Genomic DNA, 26009 nt, shown 5'->3' with positions numbered 1-26009 from the left:
TGTTAAGTAGTCATGAGCTTCTTGTTCTTGTGACATCATATATATATATATATATATATATATATATATATATATATATATATATATATATATTAGCAAATTAAATTACCTGTTTGCATATGATGCAGCTGTACATGATTTAACATACCAGATTCATTCGTGATGAGCGCTATAATTGTTTTTACTTAAATGGCTGTGGTCGTCGCGCCGCGCATGTGCAACATTTGTGTTGATAAACATTGCTTTTCCAAAAATCCAATGCGCTCTTCTAATGAAAATCGCGACTAAGAGTTTTAATCTTGGTGCAAAGTGCACTAATTGCCGTCGATGAATCATTCGATACTTTCCAATTGCCAAATAAATTATCTAGTCAAAATTTGATAACGTTTCAGTTTGTACTCGTTGGTCTGCGCAACAGTCAAAGTTGCCATCTTTGTTCATATGAGACCCATATCTCGCGCATGCGCAACGCGACGTCCACCTCTCTTTAAAACAAATACAAAAATCTTTTCACAATTTTTACTTCTGAAAACGTCATCATACATTTATTATCATAAGTTCAATAATACCTATACCTTGCCACATAACTTATCAAGTGAATAATAACTTCTAATAAGAATATCATAAAAAGCAACAACACGTAGTAACATTAAGATATACCTAACCATACCAAATATGTCAATATTTAATGAATATTCATTAAATAAATAAATTTAACTCATAATAATATTAAAAACACAAAAACATACAAAAAACATTGTCATCGGACACTATGCGCGGCGTGATGACCACCTCTCTTCAAAACAAATACAAAAATCATTTCACAATTTCTACTTCTGAAAACGTCATCATACATTTATTATAACTTCAATAATAACATAACATGTTATCACGTTAATAATAACTTCTTATAAGACTATAATAAAAAGCAACAACACGTAGTAACATTAATATATATCTAACCACACCAAATATGTCAATATTGAATGAATATTTATTAAATAAATTTAACTCATAATAATATTAAAAACATGCAAGAACATTGTCATCGGTAACTATCATTAAAATAATTATATATGAAATCCTCAGTATTCAGAACGGATGTGACTCGTGGATGAGAATCGACTGGTATCACCATAGAAATATTGAAAATTGAAGCTATAACAAAGATAGATATTTTTTGTCTATTTCGTGTGTTATATTTTTTGGGACAATAGTCGAGTTATACAGAAAAAAATGGTTACGCGCAGTGTTTCTAATTTAAAACGGGGTTTCCTAATCAATAGCAAACATGCCAGCCTCTAATGCAAATGAACACCTCATTTTGAGCAACATTTACTATTCGTAACGCTTCATTACGGAAATGTTAACTGTAGGCGTTTAGGCTGAACCATTTCGCAGAGGGGTCAATTTTAAATTGAGAGTTTTTCTTTCGATTCTTAATATGCGTAATTGTGTTAACCAAGTTGGCATATTAGCGTGAATTAGTGTATCTGGCAGTCAAACGTCTCTTTCGCTTAAGTAGCTTTGAATTTACCTATTTGGCTGAGATTTTTATTTATCCTAATTGAGTTGAAAATATGCCGCCACGGACCCGGACTTTCGCTATTTTTAACTGTGTTATTGTGACACTATTCCCAACGGTGTATTACAAATTGTTCGTCTAAAAACCGTACGCCCTTTTGAATGTGTGCATGTAAACGATTTAGCTACAAAGGTTTACAAAGGTTTACAAAGGATTCAATGAATTTCCTTTATCTCCGAAAAAAACACTGTTTCACACAAATTCCTCTAACAAAATGTTCTACTTGCAGGTCCTTGGACTACAACAGTTGTTATCAAATCTTTTTTTTCAATGGTGATTTTTTTAAAGGATAACTAATTTCAAAAGTAATGGCTTATGCTATATTTATTAGCTTGGTGTCTTTCAGGTAATTCATGTGTTTACGTGATTATAGTGACACTGTGTTAATACTCATACCACACACAATTCTCACGGAAATATTTCAAAAATAGAAGTGCTTCGATGACTGACTTCCAGTATAATCAATAATCAAGCGTAATTCTCGACGACGGAAGTCATATACGATCCACCGCAACTACTTCTATTGGTGCATTGGTTACACCTAACGGTAACTTTCCGCTTGAATTACTGCTTTTTCTTGTCGTCTTTGTCGCCAGGCTTACTATGGATTGCCGTCGGTTTTGGCGAAGTCGGCACATGACAAAATGTTTCAAATCTTTCTGAAAAATTAATAATGTAAGTTATGTTGTAATGCATTATATTATTAAACCTAGGTTGCTTTCAGATTATATTATAGTGTCTAGGTAGTATTGAGGCCACATGCTTTGCATACGCTCAATGGCACAGAATGCATTAGTATTACTAGGTCAACACGTGACTGACAAATATCACCAACGTCCAACTAAATCATTTCAAGTTCAATGTGCGAAGGACCAATGGCTATATGATGATTTACTTCCGGTAAGTTTAAAATAAATTTAAAATGGCAGCTCATCTCTTAGTCCTGATGACGTAAATAATAAAACGTGACACGGCCATACTTACACGAAAAGTTTCATTCAGGAAACCATATATAAATGGATTCATGAAACTGTTTGCCGTGGCTAACAGTAAACAACACATCTGGGTTATTCTCATTATGTCCTGAGTAGCTACCTCATCGTACAAATCTGGAACAATATCATTGACTATGTTGAACACGTGCAACGGGAACCAGCAAATAGCAAACATTACTACAATCACCACCAACATCTTTATCGTCTAGAATAGAAAATATATTACATTACTGGTAAACAGTAGTTGAGTAGTGCTAAGTAAACTGACAGTAAACATGTACATAGAGTTGAAAAATCGTATACATGATTATCGGTATTACAATGTAATAGCCACCCGGCCAACGGTACACGTAGTACCGATAATATACCTCCATTCTTGCCTTGCTAAAATATGTTTAATTTGTTTAATTACAATAATATGTAAATGAACAAAGCCTACAGGTGCTTTGAGTAATTTTGTTATGGTTTATTGATTTTCCATTTACCGATGTTTTTCGTGACTTGAAAACCGCTGAATCGAAACTAATGTAAACTGGTACAACTGTTTTTCGAAATTGTGATTGTTCACGTGCTTCACCGGTCATATTGATTAAAAACCAAACCAAAAGTTCTCTATTTTATAAACTTCTAGACAGTTTCAGCAATCTGAAATTGTTTTTGTGGATTGATCCGAAAATGAGAATGCATCATCTATGGTACATTTATAGTTGTTCGTTTGTATAAATTGTAACGTGGTTTGGCGGCCATCTTGGATTTAAGAAAACAAGGAAGTAATTTATATATTTGCAAGTGTCTCAATAACCTGTAATGTGTGTTGTAGCATCACTAGAATGCGTAAAGGTTACCTTTTGCGCTGTAATTAATTTACCGTAAATAGCATAACACATTAAAGCGGGAGGCTCTTCACCAGCGCACGCGCGAGAATTTAGTCCCAAGTGATGATAAAAATGTGTTTCCCAAAGCAAGACTTTATATGTACTAGCGTATATAAGTGCTATATTATAATTATTATATATTAGAGGAGAATGTAGGAATTTGATTACAGAAAATATTTGAATGGCAACTGTCAAAGCATGCCTCATACCTTCTTCTTAGACCGCATTTGCGATAAGTCCCTCTTACGATCAGCAACCCCAGGTAAACTTCTTCCCCACAGTCGTCTACCAATACGATAATACGTGTATGAGATTATGGACAGCGGTATCACGTACGTGATTATCAGTATGACTAATTCGTAAGCCGTAGCTGCGGTGTGCTCTATCCTCTCACTGCAAAAATAAACAATGTCCCCTGGGGCGTCCACGAAGTCGTTGAGATCGTAACTTCTGGAGCGTGCTGTTATGAGAGGGATCAGAGAGAGGGATATCGATACCAACCAGACTAGACACACGACATATTTTGCCCGGTTCTTCGTTACTCTCAATTTGAAAGGATATAGAACAGCATAGTATCGATCTACACTCATAGCCGTCAATGTGTAGATACTGACGCATATAGATACCTGTAACGGAATATATAAAAACATAACAAAACGCCAAACCAAATCCCATCTATGAGTTATGGTTATACAATAATCACTGATATTACTCACAAACACAGTACGTGTTAAGAGTCATGCATATATAATTTACTCCACTGAAACAATGCTAGACACTCGTGTTTAAACGATGACCACAAGTATGTGAATATAAATACATAGTAATGATATGTTAATCTTATATTAACATATTGGCGACAATTTAATATTACAAGTTATTGCGATTGGATTACATAGTAAAATGCTTCCGATGTACTATAAATGGGAAAGAATATTATTCGTTGTGGTTGTTTATGTGGATGTTAATATTCAAAATAAGATGTTTAACACAATGTTAGCTTATCGTGAATAACATGAAAAGTGACAGCAGATCGATTGACTAGCAACTTCAAGACAACAAATGAATTCAGAAACTGATTATTGTGTTCTACTAATTTGCGAAAATACGAAAGTGAACAAAAGTTGTTTGATTGGCTACATAATAACAAATTCAGCAATGAGTGTTGTTAATCTGAATATTGAAACGTATATGAATGGTACTGATATGCATCTGCTATATGGGTCTTGTAAATCATAATATCATACGTAACTTTATGTGTTCTTTTTGGCAATGTAGTGTGACATGTTTTATGCACATTACTATATTTACTACGCATCGAAGGGAATAGCGATGATTACGCCAATTTCGTCACATCAGAACGTGAAATATTTTACTGTTAACTCGTATTGTGTTTCCTATTGTAATGGTATGATGCCTCTTTAAGTTTTAAATTATAAAATAATCACAAATAATCAAGACAATGTCTTACAAAATGTAATCTTTAAAAAACTGTACAAGTATTCTAATGGTGATTAAAAAATACTATGAATTCTATCAGCTGACAAATTCCACAATACGGTAATAATGCATTCCATTAAAATTCATTGGTGATTACAAATCAACCTGATGTCCATCACTGTCATTGCCTAATAGAGTCTACATATTGTTTCGACTCTCATCTTGAAGGTCAAGCTGATATGTGTTTGTTCGACCCATAAACTGACGTATGATAATTAACGATATTGCAATTTTGATATGCTAGAGTACTTGTAAGTTGTTAATCAGCTCGACCGTGGTGAAAGTTAGAAATATTGACATTACAATCACAAAAGATTAATAATCGGGATTATGTTGATATAGCATTGGTAGATGCTCCCCAAAGATAGATCTAGTTTTCAATATTGCCTGCAAAATCTGTTCTTAATGCATTGATTATAATCACCGATCTGTCATTGTATGGTAACTCAGACTTAAGGATTATATTGATAACATAATTTAGGTCAAGGAATTAACGCTAATCACAATATCGTTATACTATAGTATACTGAATTAGAATAGTAGATGAAACAAAGAAATTTTACACTATTTACGAAGAAAAACAGGAATGTTTGTTCTTATAAAATTGCAATAGCAGTAAATAAAAATTAGCAAGTATCACAAAACCCTGGTCAATTGAACGTGCACAATTTTTTAAATTACATTTTCAAACCAACAAAAACATTCGAAATTCAATGTTAATGTTATTGAGATCACCGCTACATGACTCAGATGAAGAGCACAACGTTCCCTCTCAGTATTTAAAAATAGGACATTTCATTTTCAATCCAACTGTCACAGTGTGAGTGCTTAGAATGATGGAATAAACTAAGTTTGCGATTTGTGGTTTAAAAAAAACATGTAATTTACTATGATATACACATTAGTCAGGTGCGATTTCCGCATGTCATTGGTCCATTAAAAACACATAACCCGCGATGGGGCTAAATCTCGCCAAATACGCAGTATTACATCGTTAAAGTGCGTTTACCGGAACACCGATTCCATCGATATCGACTATCGTTAGAATCCCCGTAGCTGTCTTTTAACGCTCAGTTATCTGTAGTAATTATACTTAGCGTAGAAATTACATTCTGTATGAATACAATTACATTGTGGCAAGTTTATAATCTACATAAAAACTAATGATTTACAGAAGTTAATAAACAGCCAGAACAGTGGGTCACATTGTCTGAGAGTGATAGATTTGTTTATCTCACTTAGTCGTGTTTAACTCAATTTGTCACACACATATATTGTCTCTATTTAGATTATCCTTATTTTCTTGACATATACAGAAATTAGTCATTGCCATAGTTTATTTGCATATTACTAGCAATTTCTCGGTTCGTACACATGTAAATTATTATTTCACTGACTTATTATTATTTCAGTATCATGTATTTTTTGAAGTTAAAGCTTGGTAAAGGTAATACAAACATTGGAATTGCATTAGTGAGTGAGTTCTTTCTAAACCACAGAAAAAAATGGTAAAGCTTGGTTCGAACCTATAGTATTTGGGAAAAACTGTGGTTGTTGTGGTACGAGTCGGAAACACATCTACTATCCACTACTATTAATTGATTTGCGTGGTATATTTGTAATGACCATACAAAGCGTTTTAACGTTATAAAATCACAAATCTCGTATAGCTACACTGTCTTTTTAGAACAATCTCTGTAAAAATGTCAGGATTGAAAACAAAACATAACATTTTAAGCGATAAGTTAATTGCTTTATTTCGAATAGTTGACCTTGTAATTCAAAACAATATATTTAACTAGTTTGATGATATTCCAAAAATTGAATTTCAGGTTTCTCCTTTTAATGGAGTTATTAATTGATTTCGGTTGAATTTTCTGTTACTCAACAGGAAGCTCGATGCGAAATACAATTTCGAATAACAGACACATCTTGGTAAATGCGAAGTCAATGTATTAAAATAATTATCTACGACACAATTTGATATAGGGAAATGTCCATATGACTATAGTTTGTCAACGAGCTTAATTTAATGCAATTGCTAAGCTAAACTTCGATAAAAGTCCGAATCATTAGTCAAACTCTAAAACAATGCATCATTGTGTAGACAGCGTGATCATGCCGTGTGTCAAATTTAGAATTACATGGAGATTTAAAATCCCTGCAAGTTGTCGATGTATTCAGAGGTCACTGTTGTTTGTGCTACTTCATTGCTAAAGTGTTTGTCCCCGCAAGTTGCAAATATTGCTTTCAGCCACTTGATCTTATAATCAACAAACTATTCAAGCACTCGCGCTGAAATTGACAATTCAGTCACGGTACAGAGAATATGCCCTGAAACAGATTCAAAGTTAAACTGAAATATCCGATGTCAAATTCTAAATTTGCTTCTCCCTGCTGAAGCCACTAAAGTGATCGGTTGTAGCTGCTCAGACAATCGCTGTACCTTGTGTCAGCCCACGATTGTGTGGTATAGAAGTTTTTTAATAATGACTTGTACAATCCCGATGGACAATAGTTATGATAGACAATTTTTTTTGGGACTGTTGGCACGACAGTAGATTGCGTGGATTGTCGCAATATGTTTAAATCTACTCTTATTTATGATCTACATATAACCATAATAACAAAAAAAATAAATGAATTAATAAAATTACGTGGGAAAATCAAGCATGTGAGTAGTGCAGCGCCCTCAACACCACAATGGAGAATTACACGAAAATAAACCTGCCCAAATAATTGAACTTCAAAGGTACTTTTTTGATTTCACATTCAAATACCAGAATGCACAACTTCAAATGTACTTCCAACGAAATCTTAATTCCTACAACAGTTTCAGAGAAACTCACTGCACAAAATCCGTCGGAATAATACAAAATAAATTAATCTGTACGATAAACTGGAAAATCTCAACCTGAGCTTGACCCCCCCCCCCTCGCCCTCCCTAAAAAAACGAAATTTGACACCAGAGATAAATAAACAATTAATCGTGAAATATTCAATGACAATAATAATACAGTGTACATCATTGAAGACATATTTACAGAAAACCTAATTTGTATGACGTCCTATACTGTACAGCAATATACAGCATTCTTTGCAAAATTACCATTCTGTTCATATATTAGAATGATAATTATCTGGTACGCTTTGGGAAATATGTCATAAAGTCATGCAGTAATGACCAATTCAAATTGTATTAGCGTCCCCGTCCGCTAGGACTACCCGTATAATCACGTGTGTGTGTGTGTGTATATGTGTGTAGAAACGTGTACAATTTTTTTAAAACAATTCTGCTCCATTGTTGCCATGACAACGTCCGAAAACTTGATTTTTGGTCGTCTTTTCGCGCACATTTTTTTTCGTACAAAATCTCGGACATATAGAAAATTTGCTTGAGGGTGTGCCTCTACTGAAAGTATTTTTTTTTTTGATTTGACGCGTGCTCTGAATCGTTCTTCACACTCGGTATCATTGTTTAAAATAGCGGTGTCGATAACGTCTATAGAAATCTCTTGTGGTGTCTGTTCACACCTACACTCCAGTTATGCGGAAAAAACAATCCTCCTACCATAGCAACACCCTTTTTTATATATTTTGAGTCAATGTTATACGTTACTATTGTATATTAAACTCGTATACACACCATCTATGCGCTAGCGTTTCATTAATGTTTGCAGTAGCATGCTCGAAATCGATTGTATAGGACACCTCGTTTTTGTGACGCGCCTTGGGCGAGAGCACAACGAAACGGAAGATGGAACAGCAAATACTAAATAATGTGTATACACTGCAGTTATCAGAAATGCGTATTGCCCTTAACAATGTCGCACGTAGAAATATATATTGGTTAACACCGTCTCGGTGCAATATAGATGATATCAGCAGCGACTCAACATAAAAATGAATTTCACACTCATGAATGTCGACTATGGTCATATACAGATTTGCACTTATCTTCTTAGTATTAACTTAATTGTACACTAATTAAAACTATGTATAATATGGCTGATTGTAGCGACAGTTATCCTAAGGGTCTTCGTTTTGGATAACACTACTTTGTAAACAAAACAAAACATGTAATATAAATGCTCAGCCATGCCTACGTAATGGTTGACGACATGTATGCACGAGTAATCACTAAATGTTGTGGAGAATAACGGAAAAAATAGTGCGTATGGTGAATTATGCTACCACTCGACTTTATTTACTAACTTGAAATCAGATCTCGGTTAATGCATTGATCCATATTCGTGATCACCTGCGGATATTTTTTATAACTTCACACTGTCAATATTATGAACCTCTGCCACAAGTGGAACTCAGAAAATGCATTTGTATTACGCTCCGTATATTTTCCAAGGCTATAGAGTACTTTATATATTGAAAAGTATAATCTATGCCCCGACGTTTACAAGAACCGATACTCCAGACGGGTCTATAACTACTGTTGTTGTTTTTCTGCATCCACAATGCGGGTTGTGTGTTGTTATTGCGTACGTGTGTTACGCGACTTGTTTGTAGTGGAGAACATTGGGCCCATGATCTATAAAAAAAAAGCCCCTGACTTATTTATAGTTAACTGCATGTTGGAATCAGTTGCTAAGTCAATAGTTGGTCTTCCCGTGTATCCCAGTTTACTCCGATAGCGTTGAAGTCGACTAGTTGGTGTAGTTAACATATCAATAACGTAAACTGATGGCGACTTTTAATTTTCTACTTTCTATATATTTTTTAATAGCGTAGGATGATGTACATTTATATCCAGTAAACGGGAACAAAGAAACTACTGAACATGTATTGTTTAGAAGTGTACTGGAAGTACGTAAATGTTGAACAAAGCCTGTCTGATATCGAAGGTTAGCGTAGTGTTAAGAAAATAGAGATAAGCCAAATAGTAGTGTTGTTGTTGTTAATAACAGAAAAAAAAGTAGTTCGTAGTCTGTTTACATGTGAGCGTTTTGGCTATTTCATTTTGAATGGCTGTAACACGTGCATTGGTGAACAACAGCGGAATCTATTCGAGAACATGTTTTACAGCTCCTACAAATGTTCAGTCATGTTTGCCTCTTGTTTGTCTATATAAAAGCGTCCGGTAAATTGTAGAGAGTGTTTTTTGTTCTATTGTCACAATGTACTGTTGAGAGAATTACGTTCAAAAACAGAAACATTTCTATTGATGACATTTATGAGTGCAAAATCGTGATTTTTGTTTGAATCTTGTTTTTATAGAATTCGAGGTAGTATTCTGCAAAACGAAAAATCCTGAATAACTATCTTAGTATGTTAAAATGGTTATAATTGGCGTATAGTTGGGAGATACGTGCATTAGTACGGTTTTCCCATACTAAAACACTTCTTTTGGTGTCATGCAGAAGTGCAAAATCGTGATTTACGTTTTAGGTTTCATGTTGTCACGAACACGGGACAGTATTCTACAAACAAAGACTCATGAATTATATTTCTACTATAAGCAATTAGGCTGTACAGGAACTGTTTTATTTAGTCTGTAATTCAAGTTAAAAAATACGTGCAAACCTGCGATGAAACATTTGTATTGATGACAATTAAATCAAATCAGTATTTACATTTGTTATATTATACTATTTCCCTATATCTGTTCATTGTCAAAGTCATAACATTGCTCCATCGCATTGAAAAGTGTGGGTGTTGCGGAATAACCTGAATTGGGAATATAAAAGCACGTGACATCTAGATGTGAATCTTTAACCTTTTTTGCAGTGACGTGGTTTGTTGTTCGTGATGTTCGGCTTAGAACTGTTTACATTGTGAATCGTCAACAAACCAACATTCGTTTTCTACGTGGATAACACAAGTTACCATACCATAACACGTGCGCTCTATCCTATCTCTCAGTAACATTTGAGCCCTAACTATTGACTTTTTTATCACCAGACATGTTAAAAACTCGGCCTCATTGTGTATATATGTTTTTCAGGTATGTTCTAGCTGACGTTCAACAGTCGAATAAGAATGAGCTCAGGTAACAATACAAAAGAAACATATCCCCATTCTACGTTCTTATCACTGTTCGGCGGCATTTTGGATATAGCTTAAGAAATCAATTATTTGATTAACGCATTACGAAATCTCTCGCGAGATATTGCGGCAAAATAAATTTATTTGACTAGCTCTTTGACTGTTGCGCATATCAACGAGTAAAAACTGAGACTTTAACAAGCTTGACTTATGTATTTTCAGGTGATTGGAAGGTATCGAAGGAGTGCAAGTTGCGCTCAGTTCAAACCTCATACTTGGGATTTCAATCAGAAGAGCGCACTGTATTGTGGGAAAATCAATGTTTATCAACACAAATGTCGCACATGTTCAGCGCGACGACTACCACCCTTTAACACATTTGAACATTAGACGTTGTCAATCCGTCTTTTTAGTGTTGTGGAATAAATAATCACACAATTTGCAGGCAGCCCTATTGAGGCAGCCCTATTGAGGCAGCCCTATTGAAACGCGAGGCTTTATACCCATATACATGCTTAGCGTGCACTGCTACAGTCTACCTAACCGTTTGAAATGACCAACTTTCAAATATTCAAAGAATTGACACAAATATTCACAAGAGGCACAAATTTGCATTCTATTGTAGTGAGCACACTACTAAAACAGTCTAGTAAAATTGTTATATTTGAATGTATATCTTTTTTTCAAAAATGCTTGTTTTGATAACTATGATTTTAAACGAAAAGAAACACCCTTTCAACGTCTGTTCTTTAATACACATGCTTTGACCCTTTTGGGTCGAGTGACCTTTCAAGTGATCATTTGTGTCTGACTGACGTCATCGAAGACAAAATATTGTCGGATTATACATAATGATTAACGTATTACAAATTGATTTGATTGCTAAATTGATGCTGGATAATGCAGTTTTACATAAAGCAATTCACATCACCTCAAACGTCTCAGTGTAGAAAGATTTGTGCGTGTATGCTGCGGGCGGCTAACCATTCCCAGGAGACGTAATGTTTTAGTCATGCGCATCTCAACTACCAGCCTTACAAGGCTGTTATTAGCTCGGGGTTATATCATTTCACGTTTGTTAAATAGATGCGATTTGTATTCAACTGTCGGTTATGTAATCAAAAGATCGTGAATCGTGTTGCTCAGACACAGAAGGCAAATGAAATTATATCATAGTCACTACAAGCCCTGTAATATTTGGGCGATCTTTTGAAGCTCGTTCGTTCTTTTTTTCTTACTTGATCCGAAAAGTGTATATTATTGAACAGTCAGGTCTTCACAACTAATGCCTAGTGATTGTCTTGATAATTATAATTAGCAATAATACTCCTACTGCTGTGATGTGGGAAAATGTACACGTTACATTGCACCAATGATTAATATACTCGTAGTAGCACATCGGTAATAAGCTATAATAACCAATCTATCTAGATAGCAACACTGACTGATATTAATGGTCTAATTTGCTACCGCGGTGAACATAAACATTATTCTGTATCCGTATTAGTGAATTCAAAAGCATCACACTTTCTGTCTGTCTGCGTTTAATAAATAGTTATAAGTAAGTCTATGAAATGTGAGCATGATCTAAATACATCGAACGTGCACATAGTCGGCGCTTTTTAAGATATCTGAGACTGGTTTCGCGCTCCAAAACCTGTACGCTGAAAATTAGATTCCCATGGTGTCCATGAGTGCAATTCAATAACTAACAAAATAGTTAAACTATTATTGATAAAACAACGTACTAATTGAAATAAAATTTAAAAAATCCATATACAACATCAACAATCGTAATAACACATTTATTCTCTACACAGACTGTACCTTCAACTGAAAGATGTAAAACACTGAGCCGTGAAAACTGTTGCATCATGTTTTGAATGTTGGTTTATTCATGTATATATAATTTATTATTCGGGATGTCACTGTGCTTTATTAGAAAATTATTCTAAGCCAGTCACATGAAACAAATCGATTAAATTGTAGTTTTACATACATGGCGTTAGCACGGAATGCTAGGCCATTCGTATTCATGACATTGGACACAATAACAATTGATTCGGATCGAATACTAGTTCAAAGGAACTACTTGCATACCCGTGTTTGTGAAGTATCACGCTGATATATCAAGTGAAAGACTTGATTAGGATCCGTGGCGCCATAGTCACATAATAAGTCATGCACAAAGCCCCGGCGAATCCACTATTTCAAACCTTTCTTAAATTATGTAACTACATGTAGTAATAATGTATGTTATATGACAATATAATAATGGTATGTTAGGTTGGGTTAGGTTAGGTAATGCATTGCAAACAAGTTATGTCTAGCAATGCTTTTCTGAATCTAAAAGTAAATCGATTCAATCCCCGCTGTTTTTGTATGTCAGTTTACCCGACGTGTCCGCATTTTTGTTCAGTTGTGCTTTGACTGAATAACGTCAAATATTTCGACGGGTACTAACCAACCACCACTAATCTCTAATTTCAAGCCACTTACGAGTTTAAAACTAAACCCTAAATGTGGACACACTTAGTTTATATTTTACGGGGAGAAAACTGTTTTTGCATAGTAAGGTTCGCTTGTTCGTGGCAACACTTTCGCTAAAAAGCGGGAAATGATAATTCTTTAAAATGAATCACCTAAAGAAGATTGGTTCTCATAAAGTAAAGTTATTATAATTATAAATGTTTATAATTGAATATAGATAATATTCTCATGCATGTCAGTGTTGGCACGATTCTAGACTATTAAAATAACCTTCCATATGGTGTAATGCAACTACACACGGGTATTTAAAAAAAAGTGCACAATGCAGTTGTGTAATTAGTTCGAGGATGATGAGGTGTAAACATAATACCACTGATAATAATAATGCATACGTATATATCTATACATATAAAGGTTGGCAGGTTTGTATATCACTTCTAAGACTAAACAAGTGTAGTGATTTCATAGTGTTCATCGTATAATCGTATTTTTTATACATTAGGCTATATATATATTTGTTCCGCTACATGAGAGTCCGTCTACTATAAAATCGCTCCGATACTTGAAAAAAAGTCGGTCGGCTACTTGTAAATTGCTCTGTTATGTGACAATTGCTTCCCTGCATACAAATCAGTCAACTACTTGAAAAGCGATCGGCTACATGAAAATCACGGTAACAACAATTATTTGTTTGTTAAAGAAAACAAACGGTAAATCCATTCGAGTTATTTTTTATGATACACTTTTAAAACTATATAATGGTATTGTGTAAAACTTGTATGTATGTTTACTAAAGGCTTGCTACACGTACAATGAGGAGTGGAAAATTAAATCAGAGCAATGGCTTGACATAAACCCTTTAACTCAACGTAACGTAACCTTGAGGAGAAATACCTACACGTGAGAATAAAACACAAATTAAAAAAAAAATAAAAAAATTCTAGTGGTGGTGGAAGGTGGTGTCTTCAATCTTTGAGATAGCCACTAGTGACCTGTAAAAAATAAACAACCCATTGATATAGCGAGAGATACTCTATTTGCAACACAATGTTCTACTCGTAATTAAACATTTATGAAAAAATGATTGTAACAGTACAAATTATTTGATAATACAATTGCATTCACAATGTTGCGTGTTACCGGTACACCCTCCCATACAAGTGATTGGATGATATTCCCTCAATCTATTTTAGCAGCAAATTCGTATATCCAATTTATTGCTCGTTTCAGGGATTCATTTTACAAATTATGTTGTATTTTATTTTTTGAGTGTTGGCTCATCCATTGCTATGAAATTTGATACAGGCATGTATGTACCTAATACATGTTACAAAATCAATTTGAGAATTTGTGATTGGTAGCGTGATTCGTCGGCCATCTTAGATTTAGGAATATTCAGAAGTGTTCTATTTAGCATACTTCCAGGGGTTTCAGTAATATATCAATTGTATTATAGTATCACTGATATTAATTCAAATTCAATACAAATTTCTGCTATTATTATTCTGCATGTAACACACAGAGCACATTAATGTATACTTTTCACGACGTGCCATTTGGTTTGCCATGGAAGCTGAAATCAAGAAAATCTGGAATATTTTCATCGTACTATTTGGAGTTTTACTCAAATCCTTGTCCTATGTCACGGGAACCAGCTGTCATTTATGTGTTGTATTTTGTTTCTCGTAAATGGTACAAGCCTTTGCACTATATGCATTAAACATACACTAGAAATGTCTGCTTAACTAATTTGATTACTATATTTGCATGTTGGGTATAGTATGTGAAGTCAATGGCACTGCCACAAAAACTGCACTGTTAGTGGAATATATATGTACTTTAAAAAAGCAAATAACTGAAATGCCATACATGCCCATGGTGCACGATTATTGATTATTAGTTACAGATGACCTGGATGGCTGTGGTGTTGTAGTGTTTGTGGAGTTTTAAAGGGCGCGCTGCGCATGTGAGACATTTGTGTTGATAACCATTGGGCGCAACTTGCACTAAATACCGCTAGTGACTCCTTCGATACCTTCTAATCACCTAGAAAATACTTAATTAAAGCTTAGTAACGTCTCAATTTGATCTGCACAACAGTCATAGTCGCCTTCTTTATTTATATGAGACCCATATATCTTGCGCATGCGTGGCGCGACGACTACCGCCCGTTAAGTCCACATGATTATCATAAATTACCAACAGCTTTTGATTAAACAATAATCATATATACTCCACAAAAAAGCCGTAAGCAAACTGTAAACAATGCAAAAAGGTATGCCAGAGTATGCCTGTCTGATTGTTTTGAAATGATGGTGATTGAAATGCACAACATAACAACTAATTTGAAAAATTACCTGAGTGCGGGATTAAAACCCATGACTATCTGTGAGCATGAATGTTATACTAGCAGAAACAAAAAAAGATCGTTTCCACTGGCTATGGAGTAAAGAGAGGACTTGCCATCCCCAACTAGAAAATTTGCAACATTCCACCCAAAAACTTACTGCTCATTCATTTCATAATGTGCCTATCATGGCACATATTTAATATAGGAACAGGTTCGAACAGGTTTTCCAGTTGTCACAAGTTCGACGATTTACTAATTTACATGAAAACGATAGGTTTTACAGTGAAAAATACACTCTTAGAACACAGGTACACATGTACATGAGTACCTTTCTAATCTTTCTAATTCCATGGAAATTTTGCAAAGTTGTGTAAATTATTCATTAAAGATACCATATAATGTGTATTATTAATGATGATGTGTGGAGCAGTATTTGACGAAACGATTTTCATGACAGTAGTAATTTTTTTATAAAAGTATATGAGTTACTTGAGAACCCATACAATCTGGGTGAGTGCAATTGCCAACTTCCCGTCAAAGATAACCCTGAAAAGCTAATTTGCATATTGGGACTGAAATAGTGTTTAGGTGTGGTTTCGTCATATCACTAGTACTGACAAATATTTTTTTTTTCAATAGAATTACCCAAATGTTATCGTTAATTAGGTCAATCAGAGTGAACTTTGGGTGGACGCAAAATGTTGATATTTCATGGAGTTTATTGACTTTTTTCCAGTGTAGTCGATTAAAAGAACGAATAACCTGATATACTATAAAAGTGTTTTACTATTGTAAAATGTACTGAATGTTTGGAATAGACTAATATTATTTAAGATATTATATCACTTCCAATATGCTATATACTAGCGGTACTAATTTTGTTTCACAGATGTATATATATGTCATGTTTTGTTGACATGACATGATAGAACAAAGAATGAGCTGTTACTTTATCCTGCCATCATATCATAATACTCAACTTAAGGCATTATATACTGTTATCACAAGTGCTGCGTATATGCTTTGTTAAAATTGCAGATTAGAACACAAAAACTCTGACCATACTATCTCAATCTCTTTTTTGTTGCTCACACAATCCTGAATCGTTTTCCATGATACAAACATACATATATAGGTCATAATTAAAATAATCAAATATGTATAAGCAAAATATTATTTTACCTCCATAGATAAAGCAGCATTTATTCTGACCTTGAAAGCCTTTTTCTACTTTATTGTTTTTAGGTTTTCAGCTTTTTATACTTGTGCTGTTTTTATAAGATGTCAATACTATATAGATGAGAAGATTATTATTTGTTATTCTTTGTCTCTCTCTCTCTCTCTTTTCTGAGCTTGTTCAGGAAAACGCTGAATGAAAAAAGTCAATATTATTTGGAAAACTAACTGGAGCAGAAATGACCTCACCTATCACCGATAAATAATTTTACTTTCAGTACTTAATTAGGTTAATGTAATTTAGGTCAAGCAGATTAAAGTTTGTTGTTTTAAACAATTCATTGAATATTTCCTAGACTGTTCTAAACTGAAAGTGTATATATAACAATTTCGAAGACTATAATATAATATACTATACAATACTATAAATGGTTGTATTTCACTCTTGTGTGTGTACAAATAAACAAACAATTAATTACAATATTATTTATTTACGGTACCTCATCACTCCATTTGGCACTATAATATTTGATTCGAAGCATTACTAATTTTGTAAAACGAATTAGCATGAATATTATTTCTTCTTTGTTGAAATAGCAAGATATAACAAAGGATGGGTTGTTACTCGTGCTGGCTAACTCTTGTCATCATATAATAATACTAATCTCAATCAAAGCTTTATTAATGTCATTTTAACACGTATGATATTCAGAGATCTCGCTACGCTGGTCGTCGGTGGTCGGCCCCGACCGGCACTCAGAATTAGCGACCACCACGGAAATGCTTCCGACCAGGACTATTGTCCGATTGTTATTATAATTACCAGCCAACGGACACGCATCCTGCAAGTCGTGGATTATAGTTTGTAAACAATACACCGAGTCGCACGATGTGGTAGCGGCTAGTAAATTTTGTGAAATTAGCTCCTCTTTGTTTGTAAGTAAATACTTTCTGAATACCAAGCTGGAATTCTTTCAAAATAAATTCCACTTCGATATAACATCGTCAAATCGGAGTTCACGATCAGTTTACGCTACTCTAAACGTGTTTATTGCGAGATTGGGTAAAATACATTTGAACTTTTATTATTGCGAATCACGTGAAAATTCTTCTTTCAAGACCTACTTTACCTTTTAAAATTCGTAATCACTGAAATCGATGTCAACAAATTGTGCTATGACATTGCTTTACTTCCGCAATGTAATTTTTATGATCACTACTACTCAGAAAACTTCGGTTTATACTGGCATTCTGATTGGTTAATGGCATTTTTGACCCAACCGATCAAAGGACACATGCCGGTCTCCTACTGCGCCACAAACATCATGGCGAGTCTGTGTTTTTTTTTCTGTATAACATCGCAAAGTAAGTTATGTCACGTCGTAACTTTGATGATCGTTTGCAAGTTTTATTTGTTCATTCATTACTGTGAAAGTAAACATGTTAGAAGTTAGTGATACCAATAATAAATTACAACAATATGCCAAATAATTACGTTGTCGATTTTTTGAAATAGGATGTTTTTCGAGTAAATAAGATCATGAAAGTCGTGGACATATTCCTGGCGGAAACGTTTCAAATGCGTCTTATTTACCCTATTACAATAGACATTAATAATGCAACAATAATTTATTTGTTTCTGTTTTTATTCTGCAGCATTTGAATTTCAAATATATTCATATTTAAATTCAAACTCTTCTAAATTGTGAAACATAATGTTTTAATTCAAATAACTAAAATATTTGCACTGTGACCGAGCTCATTAATATTCATTGACTAATTAATATTCATATAACTCATTAATATTCATGTTTGTTCAAATAACAAGATAGAACAAAAGGAGAAGCCCTGAACAGGTTGTCTCAATTGTTTTTTCAGTTACACACACAACCCCATTCATCCCCTATAACACGTCACACGGGGATTAAATTTTTGCAACCTTTTTTATACAAATACACACCAAAGCAGTATTTACAACAAATTGGGGCATATCATCAATGTATATTCAAAGGTTATTTAACTCCATTTACAAAGAAGCATTTTTTTAGATCTTTAAGAATCATTCGTGCCTTAAAAACCTTTAGTTAATTTACTGCTTTCAATGCTCACTGTGGCTTTAACAGCCGTTTGTAATTGTACTGTTTAATTAGAGTGATCAACGCTTGGAGTTATTCTTCTTTTTTTTTCTCTCCGTGACTTTAATCGCTGATTAGAATGCTGTCATATTTATATTGATGACATACTTTAATATGTCCTGGTGCGCCTGACTTCAATAAATTGATTTGTAGCATGGTTCGGCGACAAAATCGGTTTAAAGCAACTTCGGAAATGGTCCATTTAACATTTTTGCACTACAATTATTATATCAAATATAATTTTAATCTTCTCAAAAAGCACTCATCGGATTAATCTGAATTTAATTCGCAACTCTTGTCAGATTAGTATGATTGAGTATACCATCCACTATACTGGATGAACAAATACTTGGCTAGAAAATTAAATTAATTTCTAGAAGCTAAATTATATTACTTAGAGATGAGATTAGAAATGACATACCTAACCATCATTCCACCAAAGTCTATGGGAGCACAGACAATTGTAAAAGAACAATACATAACTGACTTACAATAGACTACGTAGTAAAATTGGCATGAGAATGATACATGACTCCATAATAAACACAAAGTGGTGTCAGATAGTTTTTAAACAGTGGGCACATATTGAATCATATTCAAATGCCACTTAACTCAACCTTTCAAAATTCACCACACCTATTCACATGTTTCGGTTGTCTTCTTTAGAACTCTATTTATTTGGCCTGGGTTTCAGAAAACTGATTTTTGTGCTGGTGCTCTATTGGTATTTGTATTTCAAATATCATAATTAAAAACTACATAAGGTCACATGACTTTGTTTATTATTATTATGTTTATGGGTAGTGTGCACAAAGATCAATATGTTACTTTAATTGGTTTGCTGGTCCAGTGATCTCATTATATATGTATATATTTATTACCCAGAAAAATATTTTATATGTACAGATTTATATTAAACGGGGTATTGTACAGACGAGTGAAGAGATTTTGCTAGTCATGTGATATATCTAATTTACATATAGATAGACATGTACTACTAATTGGATATTATTTGTTAGCTAATTTGATACTAATTGGGTATTAATTGTAATCTGGTTAAGTGACCTTACATTTCTAATTCCAAGACATCTATTATAAACACACATTTATATCATACCAAGTATTGTGACCATGCATATATCTAACACAAGATACCTGTTATGCATTTAGTGCTGTGCACATGGTTGAAGATATTTAGACAAACTAAAATTTTGATAAATAATTAGCTGATTATGTGACCTATTTATTTATGTACATATCTGGTTTCCTGGGAATTGTTGCAAATATGCTTCTACTATTACTTGAAAATACTTCTTAGTAACCCTTACCATATTTAAAGCAACATCGTTCTGCAACCTGTCAGTTACATGTTTTGGAAATATTGTTACAGAAATATTTATACGTGTTACCAATATCACTAATTATAGCATATCACATGACTTTTAAATTCACCAAAAACGCAAAATCTGAAGCACGCAAATACAAGTGTAATAATGGCTGATCACGTGGTTTGATCTGCATCTTGGAATAATAAAAAGCTGGAAAATATCCTATTTCACACAATCCTAATGTTGCAGCTGCTTTTGCATATATACCTTAATGCATATACATTTAGCACATAACTTTGCTTTTGGGATAGCAAGTATTTAAAAAAAATAATTTGACGCTTTAAATACTTTTCAAGAACAACTAAGCCCACTCACTGATTTGCAATTTGGTGTACACCATATAAATACAACCAAGTGCATTGGAGTTTTGAATATCGTTTGACGATTGGTCATATTGTAAGACTTGTACCCATGTGATGCTGATCCATGTTTAATTATTACCATTAATAATATTTTACTCTTGTAAATTGGTTTCTGCTGTAAATGAAAAACCGTTTTACTTACTTTTGGCGAATTTGTCTAATATAATATATAATGATACGAAGTTTGGATTTCTCGTCAGTGCATGCATTCTTGTGTAAGAAATGTGTCATAGAATTTTTCATTTTGTCTTTCATTCCATAACAAATTGATACACTTGTATGATATTATAATTATCAACTCGTTTCTAAAAACTGAAGAACAATCTAATTGCCTGTGGAACAATGTCACCATATCGTTTTCTTCTACGTCAATGTGTTTTTATTTGAGACTTGTACTAAACTTTTATTTTGAGTTTATAAATAAAACCAAGTACATACTATCTTAATAAAATCACCGTTATCATGTTATCGGGAGGAAACAGTGCCAACTGTGAAATTTTAACTGTGATAATACTTAAAAACAGTTAAAAGTCTGTATTATCACCTGGCGCATGAGTGAGAATACGAATGGGAATATTATTGCAATCTCTCTCGTGCCTATTCAGGCAATAATAGATTCAAATAGTGTTAAAACTTCGACCAAAATATTACCAAAGAGCTCGCGTCAAACTTTATGTTGAAATTTTGGATGGGTTCCTACACAATTTGCACTATTATCTATGTTAGGTAACAAATGGTATTTTCGACTGATCATATGTTCGATATATCATCTAGCTATATTATATGTTCGACATATAATATATACCTGTCACTTGTCTACAATATTCACTAGTAGATTGCCATTGTTGTTATTCGTGACTAGCCAACGGCGATATGCCAGCAATAGGATGTGGAAAGGAACAAATTAAGGGAAGGTCATTCGAACGAATAGGCCTAGAAGGCATGTACGCGTTTATCTGGGTAACTATACATCATTTTTAGGAGTAATTTAAAACGATTTTTCTATTACCTGCTTTATTTTTTACTTGTCTTCATATGTTTAATCATGTTTCAGTAGAATGATTAGTTCAGAATCAAGACTTCATAAGATAAATATATGTTGTGTGTAGGTGCATAGTTTGCGATGTTTACAATACTGTTACGCACCGATGATGTTGGATGTTATCATTGTGATATTTATTAAATTTGCTTGCAATTGGTCAAAATTACACCAAAATAAAAATATTTTATTATTTTGATGACCGGATTTATGTTTTTCCTTACAATGTTCATTGATGAAGACAAGTGAACACATACCTTATGGAATGACGATTTACTGAACTTTAATTGACTCATTCTATTTTATTGACGTTTGAACAGACAATATGAAAAGAATGTCATTTAACGATTAGTTATTTAAAAGAGCTTTTGTGAGATTTCGTGAGATTAGAAATATTCTGAATATAAGTCAACATTGCACATGCTCCTGTTACATATTTGCTAATATAATGTGTCTCAGATATTGGATATTGAAAAAAAAATCAGAAAGCTATTTCACAATTCTGCAATAAATACTTTGAATGGATAGTACTTAAATTCATATTCTAATACGTCAAGCTGACTGTAGGAGAGCCGGTCACATCGCATCACCATTATTTGCTGGTAACAAATACGTAAATAAACGCACAATCTGTTTTTTGGTTTTATACCTAGATATTTATACTTTTATTCTCATATGTTTTCTCAATGGTACAGTGAACTTCTGGATAAATGTTGCGCTGATGACATCAATAACACATATTTGGTGTGGGTCGTCAGGGGAGGCCTTGGACCAAAACAAACCACCCTGGACTTCCCTGCCAAAAACGACAAACATAAACCGGGGGAGGGGCAACAGTGCTATAGTGGTATATTGTCTGTCATAACAGAACCCACACAGATTAACTATGATTGTTTATTCACGAACTTAAGAACACTAATATTCAAGAACGACTGAATATCTCTTGGATGTGTGTATATCTTGTGATCCATATAGTTTCTATCAAAATACTCAAAGTATTTAATGTCATATGATTTGTATGTTATTTTGTTCGCATGTTGGTGTGATTATTAAATCTGAAGTTTAAGTTTTTACAGACAACTTATTCAAGGTACATTTTATTTAAATATTTTACTACATTTGTGAACCATAAATGTACACTCCATTGTAAAAGGTGAGCATTTTGAAACAAGTATCTAGTTAAAACATTAAGTGCAACATGAATTTCCCCCACACATTGCTGGATAGATATATGTATGACAAGGTGTATACATGTAAGTCATGTATACATGTAAGGAGACTTGACTTCAACTTGTAACCATGGAAACACAATGTCAGGTTTTTGGTCGTTTTCACTTCACATCTTTTTGGAGAATATCATGTCTTCTATTATAAAGCGATACTTCATTGGCATAAACACATATGCAAATTATGTAATTAACATGTACGAATATAACATAAATTGTCGCATATGTAAATACTATTATGGTGCACAATTTGGTTCTCAAAATACAATACATTGAGTTATATACACGTAGTTTAGATTTTAGGTATTAACCAGGTTGTCACCATGGTAACATAATGTCAGATTTGAGAAATTTATTTTCAATTACACGACTTTTTGCAAGGGACTAGATGTATATTATATAAATGCAGTGATAGTATTTTATTTTATTATAAAACAATACTTTTTTGAATGATGGAAAATACTTAATGAATATGTAAATTACATACTTAGCATCTTAAGATCAAATATATAGGCAAATATTGTCGCATAAGTTCTACTTATTTTTAATATTAAATTCAATTCTCTGGCTTTAGGACAAGGTTTCGATTTTCGCACATTTTCAAATAGTTGCCATGGAAACATGACTAAAAAAAGACCACTACCATCATTTTCGCTAACCACAACCACAATTTGGCTTCACATGTAACAATGAAAAACACAAGAGATTGTATTTCGTTCTAGGATTGTTAATGACAACTCCATAAAAATAGGGCGTTTTATAGAATTGATAGAAGCCTATTTGGCATAATCTCACACTAATTCGCTGATTTTTTCAAAGCCTATTGGTGCAATTGCTTATAATAAAAACACCCTTTAGTTGTGTGTATGCAGATCATCCGTTGAATATTCCCAATCTGTGTAATTTTCGAAATGTGTTTGGTCAATTGACTTTAAACTAAAAGAAATATCTGTCGTCTAGATCTATTATCCTTTCGAATATTAGTAAATGTATAATTTATATTCCTGATCACATTAATTTTAATAATTCAAGTGAGCCATGGGTTTCAATTGAGTCAACTGAAAACAAAATATTTGTATATTCATTCACATATCAGTATTATATTAATAAATCACTCTATTAATTTATAATTTTCAACAATGACTTCAGATAATGACGTTGACGACAAACAATAAATTCTACAATTAATGATAAGATCACTGTTCTACTGTTCTATTTGTATTATGTTCATTACGTTCTCTGTATTCGTATATCTATATACTCGTGTATTTAATTTCCTAAACGTATTGTTCAACCTTTCACACGTGTGCAATTAATGCTATATTATAACGCGACAATCACAGCTGTGATTGTTAGTATGTTATATGGAATGAAATCTCGAAAATGGCGTATCGAGACGGTACAACGCTAGGGAGGGTTTAAAATCGCGGCCGTATGGAACTACAAATGTGCGTCCACTGACGCGCTTGGACATCGTGTCCAATTAGGGTTATTTACATACTCGTAAAATCACATTTCCTCTGTAATAAAAAAGGTTACCATCTATTATCACTTGTTCGTAATAATGAGTGATACTCCTGCCGTCTGATGCTACATTGTCCAATCCCCATTGTATTGTGGACAATACTAAACCACTATTTGCGCTCGTACCGTAAGCAGGTGATTAAAATATGTATAATGCACTGGCCAGTCAGTTAACTAACAAATAAAAAAAATGTGGTCCATACTATACTTTTAGTGCAGATTGGTGTGCCAATGTGCTGTATGATGTAGCAAGAGCGTGTAATGCATTGTTCTAATAAAAACAGTGTTAAGCGAATTGATACACGGATTTGTAATATTGTTTGTAGTCACTCACCGGAAACCTCACTTCAGGGTGTAGTTTGCAAGCATCACTAGATGTAAATACGTACCTGCTGTAGTGACAATACTACTGGGCACATCACATCACCGAATATCCAGTGACCCTTCATAATCGTGGGGAAGGTGAATGGCATGCAGAAGATAGCCATCGTCAAATCAGCTAGAGACAGATTAATCAGAAAGATATTCAATTCTGTCCAGCCGCGCGTTCCGAACGTTAAAACACATATCACCAATACATTTCCGACTACCGCCAACGTCATACTTATAACGAATACGACCATCAAAAAGATCTGTTCTGTAACAGGAACAGCTAGATCATCGGCTGTGTATAGCAGTTCGGTGATGTTAAACCGATCCCTGAAATAGTCTCTCCACTGCTGAACAGTAAAATTGGTATAATCCTCAACAACCGTTGGTTCGTTTGACATTTTGTAGACAGCTTCATTCACTTATATATATATATATATAAAATGGAAAAAAACAAAACATACCAGCTAAACATTCACGATTTCAATATATATCCCAATCCCGTCTATTCCATTATCTGCGTAGGGGTTTTGGGTACTTGTTGTGCTCTGTCCACTGTGAAAACGTGCAATAAAAGGGGTGGCGGGTTCTATATCACACGCGAATCACCTGTACTGGTAGCTTATGTTGATTTTTCATATATAATATATATTGTAGATACCTTCATTCACTTATATATATAAAATGAAAAAAAAAACATACCATCTAAACATTCATGATTTCAATATATATCCCATTCCCGTCTATTCCATTATCTGCGTAGGGGTTTTGGGTACTTTTTGAAAACGCGCAATGTAAGGGGTGGCGGGTTTTATATCACGCGCGAAATACTGATCGCTTATGTAGAATTTTCAAATATAATATACAGTGATATAATTATAGTTATAATTGTCTTGATTCGCCGTAGTTTACTAATCTTTGTGTCGTATGTGCATAAAAACATTGATAACGTAAAAAATATTTCTACAAATGTCAATTCCGTTATCTAGGAAATT

General features: G+C 33.6%; 1 protein-coding gene across 1 annotated transcript; it reads right to left on the bottom strand.

Annotated features, from left to right (window-relative positions):
* Positions 1–505: 505 nt before the first annotated feature.
* Positions 506–25415, bottom strand: LOC100372301 (QRFP-like peptide receptor). The gene is made up of 4 exons (XM_002730430.2): positions 25035–25415; positions 3665–4081; positions 2570–2785; positions 506–2244 (listed from the first exon to the last, which is right to left on the bottom strand). The coding sequence occupies exons 1-4, from the start codon at positions 25413–25415 to the stop codon at positions 2080–2082; spliced, it is 1179 nt and encodes a 392-aa protein (XP_002730476.1). The 3' UTR covers positions 506–2079.
* Positions 25416–26009: the final 594 nt, after the last annotated feature.

The sequence above is a fragment of the Saccoglossus kowalevskii genome, chromosome 19 (genome assembly GCF_978046115.1).
Source record: "Saccoglossus kowalevskii chromosome 19, keSacKowa6.1, whole genome shotgun sequence".
NCBI classification, from domain to species: Eukaryota; Metazoa; Hemichordata; class Enteropneusta; family Harrimaniidae; genus Saccoglossus; species Saccoglossus kowalevskii.
This window is presented reverse-complemented; position numbering and strand designations above follow the sequence as displayed.

Excerpts from the sequence above, each read along its gene's own strand:
- LOC100372301 (XM_002730430.2), bottom strand. The coding sequence starts at position 25,415 with ATGTCAAACGAACCAACGGTTGTTGAGGATTATACCAATTTTACTGTT. Across the intron at positions 4,082-25,034 it reads TAGTATTGTCACTACAGCAG|GTATCTATATGCGTCAGTAT; the intron begins GTACGTATTTAC and ends ATTCCGTTACAG. Across the intron at positions 2,786-3,664 it reads AAATGCGGTCTAAGAAGAAG|ACGATAAAGATGTTGGTGGT; the intron begins GTATGAGGCATG and ends TTTCTATTCTAG.